The sequence below is a fragment of the Littorina saxatilis genome, unplaced genomic scaffold (genome assembly GCF_037325665.1).
Source record: "Littorina saxatilis isolate snail1 unplaced genomic scaffold, US_GU_Lsax_2.0 scaffold_603, whole genome shotgun sequence".
Classification (NCBI taxonomy): domain Eukaryota; kingdom Metazoa; phylum Mollusca; class Gastropoda; order Littorinimorpha; family Littorinidae; genus Littorina; species Littorina saxatilis.
The window spans coordinates 1-11,702 of record NW_027126017.1 but is presented as its reverse complement, the minus strand read 5'-3'; the positions used below and the strand labels follow the sequence as shown (position 1 = coordinate 11,702).

Genomic DNA, 11,702 nt, shown 5'->3' with positions numbered 1-11,702 from the left:
TATCAGTACATCTTACTGATTGTTGATGCCTATTCCAAATGGCCAGAAGCATTTCCATTGGTCACTAGTGAAGCGACAGAGGTAGCTCACGTTTTATACCGCGAAATCTTTTGCAGGTATGGCGCGCCAGACACCTTATTATCAGATAGAGGCCAGAACTTTCTCTCTAAACTGATTACAGAGCTTTGTGCTATCTTTCAAGTTACTCGCCTCAAAACAAGCTCATACCATGCGCAAACCAACGCTCAATGCGAGCGATTCAATAGCTACCTAGCTGCAGCTCTCAGATGTCACTGTGCAGACAACACAAAACAATGGCCAAAGGTATTACCGTCAGTACTGTCAGCTTATCGTGTTACACCATGCAGTCAGTCTACACAATACTCTCCGTATTTTCTTCTTTTTAAGAAAGAATGTAGACTTCCATTAGACGTTGCATTGATTCCACCATCAAACATACCTACTTCTGCATCACAGTGTATGGATGATATTCTGTCGGGTTTTGAACTCACACAGCAAATCGTAAAGGAAAACACTCTCAAAGCACAGACTAAGTATAAGACTCAATATGACAAGACTGCTTCAAATTACACTTTCGTAGTTGGTCAAAAAGTATGGGTATACTTCCCTAAACTTAAGCAAGGAGTATCAGCAAAACTACAGCGACGTTGGCAAGGTCCGTATTATATCTGTTCCGCTTTGGCAGGGAATGTTTTTCTGTTACGGAAAAGTTCCGACAACCAACAGTTACGTTCACCCATTCACGCTATGCGGTTAAAACCATATTTTGACCCAAATGAGAGACCAACTAACTTTATACCTGAAATTGATAATGATCAAAGTTCAGATACGGATGAGGAGAGCAAGGATCATAGCGGTGCTGACGAAGTTCACGTCAGCTCTGACAAAGAAACTCGAACGGGAACTCAAACACTCGATTCCTCCGATGACGCACATACTAAGACACAGTTATTGGATGATGCTTCTTCGGAGGAAATCTATTATGTGGAAAAGATCGTACGATGCAGACGGAATGCTCAGGGTAGCAAGGAATATTTGATCAAGTGGCAAGGTTACTCAGAAACGACCTGGGAGCCTGCCGAAAATCTACCAGATTACTTGATAGAGGCCTTCCATATTAACAAAACGAACAAAGGCTGCCGTCGCAAGAACCGTCCAACCACGTAATCGGGTATGTTACGTTGCTGTGTACCCGGGCACAGTAACGCCAGCGTGTTATGTATATATTTGTATGTTTTGTGTGATGTTTATTTTTAAAGCGCTAGACTTTTAATAATATTGTTTTGGATGATCCTTCACATGGGATGAAGATGCCTTCACAGAGGATGAAGAGGAAAATATTTTTTTTTATGATACCTTCACAGAGGATGAAGAGGAAAATATTTTTTTAATGTTACCTTCACATGGGATGAAGATGCCTTCACATGGGATGAAGAGGATTACCTTCACATGGGATGAAGATGCCTTCACATGGGATGAAGAGGATTACCTTCACATGGGATGAAGATGCCTTCACATGGGATGAAGAGGATTACCTTCACATGGGATGAAGATGCCTTCACAAGGGATGAAGAGGATAATATGTATACATTTTTTTTTTATGATGTTTTTATATTGGATGAAGAGGACGATATTCTTTGTTGTTGTTGTTGTTGATATTTTTACCATGGATGCAGATGATGATATTGTTTTGTTTTGTTTTAAAAAAATGTTTTACACCGATGAAGAGAGAATTTTTTTTACCTTTATAGAGATGGAGTGTGTCGCGTGGCCGTGCTGGGCTAGACGTTTTGTGTTCCTAGTATAGTTGTATTATTCTTCCCTGATTGCAGGCTGCTATCTTTCTCCTACTGCTGGTGTCCACAACACACGGCCAACAGACTTATGCGCGTTTAAACCATGGGGTGGTCTTTAGACAGCAAGACAAGCTGTCCTCCTCGTCCGAGACATGGAAACATACCTTCCAACTGTCCCTGCCGGAACAACCTGCAACGCCCCTACCACTACTAACTTGCTCGGCGAATTCTCATGTCAATTGTGAAATCCATAATATCATAGCAACGACTTACAATAATCTCTCCACAGCCACAGAGCAATATGTACAAAATGCTAAAGTTAAGGCTCAAGCTATTTTAGGCACTGAGTTAGACGTTCAACGACCATCTGAAAATCAACGAAACTCTCGTTCAGCACCACAAGAGATGTTGTTGTTCCCTACTAATGTCACGATCTCCATAAACACACCAAGTCAATTTAGATCCCGTAGTCGTAGAGGCCTCTTTGATTTCGTGGGTGACTTAGCATCGGGACTTTTCGGGGTGGCAACACAAGGCGAAATTAATGCTTTAAAGGCACATATAAATAAAATCTACCGGTACGAATCTAAATTAGAAAGGGGACAGGAAGCACAACTACAGCTCATGCACAGTTATGTTCAGAAAACTAACGAAAAAGTACAACAACTATTCCAATCAGTTAACGACAACCATAAATACATCACAGACCTTAGCACTTACTTCCAACAACGTATGGGCTCTCTCAGCAAACTAGAATTAGAAATAGCACGAGCTTTAATTTCATTACTACACAAGTCACGTTATCTTTCGGACTTAGAACGCCAATTAGACCTCTTTCTTCAAGGAATTCACCATTTAGTGCAACGTAGGCTCTCTCCCCTATTAGTTCCTGAGCAGATGTTGAAGAGAGCCGTTTCCCACATTGAAAACACCCTTCGACGACGTCATCCGGACTTTCATGTCATTAACCATCATCCGGCGTATTACTATCAACAACAGTCCGTGATGTACTCTTACCACACCCATAAATTCTACGTCACCATCCAAGTCCCCATCTCTTCTAGAACTGCTCTCTTTGATCTGTTGCAAATCATAACAATGCCCGTTCCCTTAAATCACTCCACCACACATGCGACTCAATTAGCCAACGTACCGAATTATTTAGCCATAACAACTGACAGGACATCGTTTATGGAAATGTCAGTAACTGACATGCAAAATTGTGTAGGCAATCCCATTAAGACATGCCCTTTAATGCAAGGCCAACGTTCTACAGATACACCCACATGTGCTACAGCCTTGTTTTTACAAACAGATGAAACACAATTATGTCAATATAGGCTAAAGGAACATGCTGTGACTCCCAGTCTTCTTGAAGTAAAGTCAGGACTAGCTCTTTTGTCGAACATTACGGAAGTTATCCTCACATGTAGAAATCAAGTTTATAAAAAGCCAGGGTGTATGTTCTGTCTTTTTAAAATTCCTTGTGAATGTGCACTTATGGCCGATATTTTCCAAATTCCCCCTCGACTAACTGCATGCGACGACGGACAGGATTCGGACGATACAATCATCTATCCTGTTAATGTCGCATTATTACAGCAATTCTTTAATTCAACTACCCTTAGTACACTGTTATCATCTCCTGTTTTTACTAAACCGGTTCAGTATGCTCTTCCTCAATTACAGATTGATGAGCATAATTTTCAAACTGATCTAGAGAAGGCGTCTAAGCTGGATGCCGAATTGGGCTCGATTTCTAACAAAATGAAAAAGAACGAAAAAGTCTATCGACAAATGTCAAGTTATTCACTGGACGACTTTCCTCTGGATGATGATTTTGATTATACTTCTCCAACTAACCTGCTTGCCTGCATCGCTTTACTTCTCTCTGCTCTACTATTGGTGTGTGTTCTGATCCTTTATAAACGGGTGAGAACGTTGTGTTTGGTTATTAGTGTTTTAACTGCAGGTAAACCTATAGTACCTGCCACGGCCCAAGCAACTTCTCCCCAACCTCCTCTTCGATGGAACCCAGCCCCGACAGGACAGTCTAATCCCAGTGATCGCCCACCCCAATCTGATTTGGTGTATACCAACATGAACCCTAATTCCCCAAATAACCCTTCTCATGAGTCTCCCCCAACCAGCCCCCTCCCGCTCTGTGAACCCCCAGTTGCCGATCATTTGTTGCTGACCATTGAACTTTTCAGTCTCATGTTACTGCTCATATTTGTGACTCGTTCAGCCGGTTTACTCTTAAAAACGTCCGTTTATAGGACCGTAGCAGTCCTCGAAATTAGTGATGGCCAGTCCTTTACGGATTTGCCGTTATTAACTTTAACCTATTGTCCAACTGAATACTATCTTATTATGAAATCCTGGGTTCGGTCTCTGAGTTTACTTAAACATACCTACACTACTGATGATCTCGAAATTACGTGGACGTCTTTTCACATCATTGCTAAGCTGACAAAAGAGTCATTATCTTTACCTAAAGTTCTTAAACTCTCCCTTTGGCAAAATTACAAAATGAAAAAAATTATTCAGAAGGGCGACTATGTTGTTAATCTGAAACTGGTACACGGCGGAAGAGTCATGTATATGCGCAAAGCGAAACCTGGTCAATTTGAAAAAGAGGTCGGTGTGACGGCACAGCATCAAAATGACTTTCCTACCATATATGGTCCAAAACACATACAGGATTCAAAGTTCAAAAACGGCCCCTCTGCCCCACCTCTATATCCAAGTCCTCACCATCAGGACTCTCTTAATGGAGTCGAATAGGTCCTCGCCAACCTCATGTACCTGTAACCCCGAGCTCCAAAATTGCTCTTGAATGTTTTTGTTGTACTCCTTTTGTTTTATGGTGTAGTTGTGTTGGTTTTTTTTAACTATTTTTTTTATTATTCTGATATATAATTGAATTAATTAATTTTAAATTTGGGTTGTTAATGATTTGAATATGATATAATTTGATAATGACGTAAGTTTAATACGACTTACAAAGATGTGTTATATACTGCAAGAGTATAAAGGAAACTTGAAGTCAGTAAGATCTATAGTACCTGTCGAAGCAAAACCAACATGTTTTATTTAATTCTGCCCTTTATTTCGAATCCATTTTAGTACCTCCTTTCGTGAAAACACCTATAAACATCGTTCCAAACGATTAGCTACCAGCTGTGTTGGGACCTAACAGTCGACTATCTCAGCACAGTTCGGCGTGGCCAGTGGGTGATGGTGTATAATGGGGTAGCTTCCCATTTGGAGACTTTCCAGTGTCTGCGTTTTCAACAACCTACGTACAGTGACCTGGGCGACGATCCTGCCATCATCCACTCTTGCCCCTTTTCTGGAACTTCCACCTCATCTGGTCATTTCTACTGGACACACCTCATTGGCCATGTGGTGTGACGGTGGCAGTGACATCAACTCTAACCAAGCAGCTCCAACCTCAAATTCTAACGCCCTTCTTCACACGTCAACAATGGCAGTCTGGATGACTCAACAGCGTAGTGTGGTGACTTAAATAAACACTCAATTGGTGTTATTACTATTCCTACTACGAAGTCAACACCCAGATTATTTTTCACAAACACTCACCATGGATGAATAATCGATGTGTATATACTACAATACAGTGACAATGAATGAACTTAAGGCTACCGTTATACCTCAATTGACTATAATGGACATTGTTTGTCAAGGTATACACGCCTGAACTATTTATCACTTATGGTTCACACCTAAATATGTGATCTACTCCTGTAGCAACGAACCGGACAATATTTCCTGTCCATCGCCTGCCGGACCATCGTTTGACACACCCATTCAACACTCCTACTACGAACTTCTGCTTAACCCTACGTGTTCCATCTCAGGAGGTACATACAAAACGACATATATGTAAAGAACAGGTACTCAAAGTAAGCACCCATCATTTTCACACCACCTTGGTGTCCTTCACGTTGGTTTTGCTCTGATAAGGCGTATAGATATACTCTCAGTAAAGTTCTCCTGCTAGTATGGAAAATTATTACATTTTTGAATTTTTTTTACAATGTGTATATATAAATATAGATTATGTACTTTAATTTTGTGACTATATTTAACCTTTTGCTGTGAAATTGTTTATATAGTTACATTTGTTTGTTAAGTTATTTTCAGCACCTGCCGTCACCGTGTGCACTTGATTCCGATCCAACTCAATCTATGATGAGCGAGGACGCTCATTGGGCGTGACGGGGGCATGTGTAACCAAAGCTAAATAGGCTTCAAAGAAAGAAGCAATATATGCTAGTAAATGTAATTAGTAAACTAATGATAAATAGTTCTTAGTGTGCGTTAGTATGAGTGTGCTGTTGTTTTATTACAATATAAAAGATAAATGTAATTTTGTGTGGTTTGTTTATTTATATATATATTTATAATTTTAAAGTGAAAAGTAATAATTGACAAAAAGTGTAGAGAATTGATTACCGTGTAATACAAAGAAATGTATACCTATTAACCTGGTTCTATTAGTAAGATCAGTTTTAAAGTGTTGGCAGGAAAACCACACTGCAGCGGTACCTAGTGACCTCAAGACCGAATTCCGGAGTAGTCGGCTTTCACGGCTGACGTCACAAAACTTTCCCCATTCACAACACTGGAGTCTGCTACGGCAATGCACCGCTCGTGCGCGCACGGGGCCAAAGAAGCAAGGCCAGAGAGAGAGAACCATCGCCGCTCAACAGACACCGACTGAAGAGAATAGTGACTAGTCTGAGTTTAACTGTACTCAAAGTAAAGGAAGAATGGAACCTTGAAATGATTGTTAGAAACTGTAGTTAACAAAAGTGTTAGTCACAGTATACTTACTTCTAGAGTAACGACTGCACCTGAACCCCACCCCATTTTTGGTAAGGACCCTCGATCAGTGAGTGGTTCTAGACTTAGAATATTGCTGAAGTTGCAGTAATCGTTAGGTAACGTCCCAAACAAAAAAGGAAAGGAATTTTAGATCCGCAAGTACTGCATTGCGGTAGTTATGTAAAAGTAAAGGTATAAAAGCCCTACCTTAGTTTGCCGGGTGTCTTTGTGCCCTGCCATTACCGACAATGTACATCATGGTTAAGGTAACTATGCTTTGTAATGTTTCATGACTTTTATCTTTAGTAAACTAATGTGGAACTTTTATCAAGTCTGTGATAACTTGTAAGATTGTGCGGAAGTTTGTCGTCTTCTATCTGTCTATCATCTTTATTATAAACGTGAGCTCATTCCTAGTTGATCGGCTGGGTTGTCGTGAACATGTGATGAAAGTAGTTGTAGACTAAAGTAGAAAGAGGAAGAAAGCGAGTGCTCAGAGAAAAAGAGAGAAGAAAGATGACAACCTAGCTTCGGTCATACAAACCTAGGTGGTGGGTTCAAGTGCTAGTCTTTTGGATGAGACGAAAAACCGAGGTCCCTTCGTGTACACTACATTGGGGTGTGCACGTTAAAGACCCCACAATTGACAAAAGGGTCTTTCCTGGCAAAATTGGATAGGCATCGATAAAAAATGTCCACCAAAATACCCGTGTGACTTGGAATAATAGGCCGTGAAAAGTAGGATATGCGCCGAAATGGCTGCGATCTGCTGGTCGATGTGAATGCGTGATGTATTGTGTAAAAAATTCCATCTCACACGGCATAAATAGATCCCTGCGCATTGAGTCCGACTGAGTCTGGAGATACGCGCGCGATATAAGACTTCATATAATAATAACTTGTTAACATCCTCCTCTCTCACCCCTCTCCCCCTTTCTTTTTCAGCACTGCTTATCGGTCCTGCACATCTTAGAGACTTTGTTCGTTTGTCTGTTTATTTGTGTGTGTGCAGAGTGGGGGCGGGGGGGAGAAGAGGAGGTACTTAAGATACTCCCACTGTTCATTACTGTGTCGTATATATAGTGTGTTGTGTTGTGTGATGTGGGCAGAGTGGGGGGGGGGGGGGTGGTGAGACTAGGAGAAACTTAATTTACCCCCACAGTTCATCACTGTGTCGTATGATTAATGTGTTGTGTTGTGTTGTGTGCAGAGTGGGGGGAGGGGGGAGGGGCAGAAAATGAGGTAAACAAGTACCCCCACTGTTAAACACTGTGTCGTATGATGGATTTGTTGTGTTGTGTAATGTGTGCAGTGTGGGGGAGGTGGAATGAAGAAGAGGAGGTACACAAGTTACCCCCGCTGTTCATCACTGTATCGAATGTTGTGTGATGTGTGCAAAGTGGATGGGTGGGATGGGGGGGGGGGGGGGCGGGTAGAATGAAGAAGAGGAGGTACACAAGTTACCCCCGCTGTTCATCACTGTATCGAATGTTGTGTGATGTGTGCAGAGTGGGTGGGTGGGATGGGGGGGCGGGTAGAATGAAGAAGAGGAGGTACACAAGTTACCCCCGCTGTTCATCACTGTATCGAATGTTGTGTGATGTGTGCAGAGTGGGTGGATGGGGGGGGGGGGGGGGCGGGTAGAATGAAGAAGAGGAGGTACACAAGTTACCCCCCGCTGTTCATCACTGTATCGAATGTTGTGTGATGTGTGCAGAGTGGGTGGATGGGGGGGGGGGGGGCGGGTAGAATGAAGAAGAGGAGGTACACACGTTACCCCCGCTGTTCATCACTGTATCGAATGTTGTGCAATGTGTGCAGAGTGGGTGGGTGGGATGGGGGGGGGTAGAATGAAAAAGAGGAGGTACACAAGGAAACTGCACTGTTCATCACTTTGTTGGATGATGGATGTGTTGTGTTGGGTGTTGTGTGCAGAGTGGGGAAGGGGGTGGGTGGGGGGGAAGAAGTAGAAGAGAAACACAAGTTATCTCCACTATTCATCATTGTGTCGTTTGATGGATCTGCTGTGTATTGTGATTTGTGCAAAGTGTTCATAACGGTGTCGTGTATATAGTGTGTTGTGTTGTCTGATGTGTGCCGAGTGGAGGGGGGGGGGGGAGAAGAGGAGGAGGTACTTAAGTTACCCCCACTGTTCATCCCTGTGTCGTATGTTGTGTGATGTGTGCAGAGTGGGAGGATGGGGGGGGGGGGCATGAGGAAGTGGAGGTACACAAGGAAACTGCACTGTTCATCACTTTGTTGGATGATGGATGTGTTGCGTTGGGTGTTGTTTGCAGAGAGGGGAGGGGGGGGGGGGGGTTGGGTGGGGTAAGAGGTAGATGAGTGTTAGGAAACGCTACCGTTGCTGAACTTTGGTTCGGTTTTGTGTGTTGCATGTAGTTGACTTATTTGTACTTTGTGGGAAGGTACCGATATTATATTTTGTAAACACAATATTTATGCTTGGACGAGAATGCAGGTGAACTTTCTAGTCCTGTCAAAACAAGTTGTTTACCATGCTGTTTTAGTGTGAGTTCGTGGCGTTCGATCGGATTAAGGGCGTCGGCACCTTTTGATGTACGTCACAGAGAACGTCACCATTCTAGTCCATGGGCGGTTCGCATATAATGTAGTTGTATCATGTTCGGTCTGGAATATTCTCGAGATTGAGTATTTACTATATATGCCAGCGCGATTTGAATGTTAAAAAGCTTCTATTTGAGTTCTGCTACGTTGTGCAGTTGTATGTATTGAATGCTGAATAAATCCTCGAACTCAATTTGACGAGTTGTTTTCTGCTGCTGCGAAGACGGGCGACGTAGAATAAAAGAACACAACTATACGACGTTTGAGAACTTGTGGCAATCTCAAGTGTCGTGTAACAATTGGGGGCCAAGCCAAGGATCTACGTTTAACGCCAAGGGTTTTCCAGCAACAAGGACTAGTGTCAAGACAGTCACAGGAGGTAGCCATCAATCGGGTGTATCCTGAGGGATCAGTATTGAGACTACGGAACCGTGGATTCGGTGTGACTGGTGAAGAGTTTGGTAATTGCCGCAGCTCGGTACGGTGAGCGACGCCGGAGTGTATCGGGATTACAGAGGTTAGCTGCCGTTTGGACGAGACGGACTTCGTCGCGGAGCTAGTGCATTAATACTACGAAATACGACTGGGGTACGTCGTGTACGTATCGTGAGCAGAGTGCGCCGTCACGTTAGACGAGGAGGGTGGCAGCCTGCGTCTACGAAGGTGAACAGCGACGAGAGAAGCATCGGAGGTGCAGTAGAGACTGTGTTCTTTTAGAAGACTACATTCGTCTACGTTCGGGGCTGTGAAAGAATACAGACGAACGCACCGGAAAAGACCAGAATGGCTGAGTTCTGGGGAAAAGGAATTGAACTGGGACTAAAAGGCAAGCAGTTGACGGAGTTCGTCGAGTCCCAGACACGACTGCTGGCGCAGCGTGAAGAAAGACAAGCGCAGCGTGAGCGAGAAGAAAAAGAAAGACAAGCGCAGCGTGAGCGTGAAGAAAGACAAGCGCAGCGTGAAGATAAAGAAAGACAAGCGCAGCGTGAGCGTGAAGAAAGAGAAGCACAGCGTGAAGAAAGACAAGCGCAGCGTGAAGAAAAGCAAATGGAGCTGAAACGCTTAGAGCTCCAGATAGAAATGGAGACCAAGCGCTTAGAGCTTCAGACAGAAATGGTGCGTGTTCAAAATGAGGCTACCGTCAACGCTTCCGCGAATGCCAGCCATTGTCTGGAGAGACACCGAGCCAGTTTGTGGAGCGCCTGTCGTCATACCTGCAGAAGTGGGTGGAGTTATCAGGTGAAGAGCAGTCATACGAGAGTCTGCGGGACTTGATCGTGAAGGAGCAGTTCCTTAATGCCTGCCCGAAGGACCTGGCGACCCGCTTGGAAGAGCAAAAACTGCGGGGTTTGAAGGACATTACTGATGCTGCTGAGCGTTATCTCATTGCTCATGGAAGGACCCTGGGGACGTCAAAGTCATCGAAACCTTTCCAGAAGAGCGGGAACCAGGGAAACCAACCTGCCAAGGGACAAACTGAGTCCGCACCATCATCCAATGAAGGGCAGAACATAACGTGTTTCCATTGCAATGCCAAGGGTCACCGAGTCGCCAACTGTCCCCAAAAGAAAAATAACGGACATGTCAATGACAAAGCGCAAGAACATTGACGGAGATATTACGACAACAAGAGGCAAACGGTAATGTTAATGTTATAGTAAAAACATTACTTAAAAAAATAAAATAAAAAATAAAGTAGATGTGTACTGCCGGGCAGTACATACCCCAAGCGAAGTCGTCCATCTGTGTGTACATGATTCTCTCTCTCTCTCTCTCTCTCTCTCTCTCTCTCTCTCTCTCTCTCTCTCTCTCTCTCTCTCTCTCTCTCTCTCTCTCTCTCTCTCTCTCTCTCTCTCTCTCTGTCTTAAAATGTGTCATCGATGACGTGTTTTCATACTTGCTAATGCGGCAGGCTAATCATGACGTCAAATTGAAACTTCTTGAAGTCTCTCAGAAAGGGACATGAAAACCATGTGGGGGTTACTGGTTTGGGCTGAAAAAAAAACCCCAACTCCACCTAAAATTCAAGCGCCTATGGGGCTGAATTATGCAGCATAAATTGTGAAACATCAGGATATCTCACACTTTCAATTCTGCCATCATGTCAAATCTGACAACAAACCTACCCACAAAATGTCATAAATATCGGTGTAGAATTGAGACTTAACGGTTTTTAACTGCCAAAAATAAGTTTTTTTGACTGGAATAGTTTGTCTTGAAATTCAGTTTGGGACAACGGACCCACCCACTAAATTTCATAAAGATAGGTGAAAATTTAAATGTAACGGTTTTTAACTGCCAAAATTATGTTTTTCTTCTGAAAAAGTATGGAGTGAAAATCAGTTGGGGACAACGAACCTACCCACAAAATTTCATAAATATCGATGAAGAATTGAGATTTAACGGTTTTTAACTGCCAAAAATAAGGTTTTTTGTCTGGAAAAA

General features: G+C 43.1%; 1 protein-coding gene across 1 annotated transcript; it reads left to right on the top strand.

Annotated features, from left to right (window-relative positions):
- Positions 1 to 2,073: 2,073 nt before the first annotated feature.
- On the top strand, positions 2,074 to 6,996 carry LOC138954464 (uncharacterized). The gene has a single exon (XM_070326308.1). It carries the CDS (start codon positions 2,223 to 2,225, stop codon positions 4,602 to 4,604), a length of 2,382 nt encoding a protein of 793 aa, XP_070182409.1. The 5' UTR covers positions 2,074 to 2,222; the 3' UTR covers positions 4,605 to 6,996.
- The last annotated feature ends 4,706 nt before the right edge of the window (positions 6,997 to 11,702 follow it).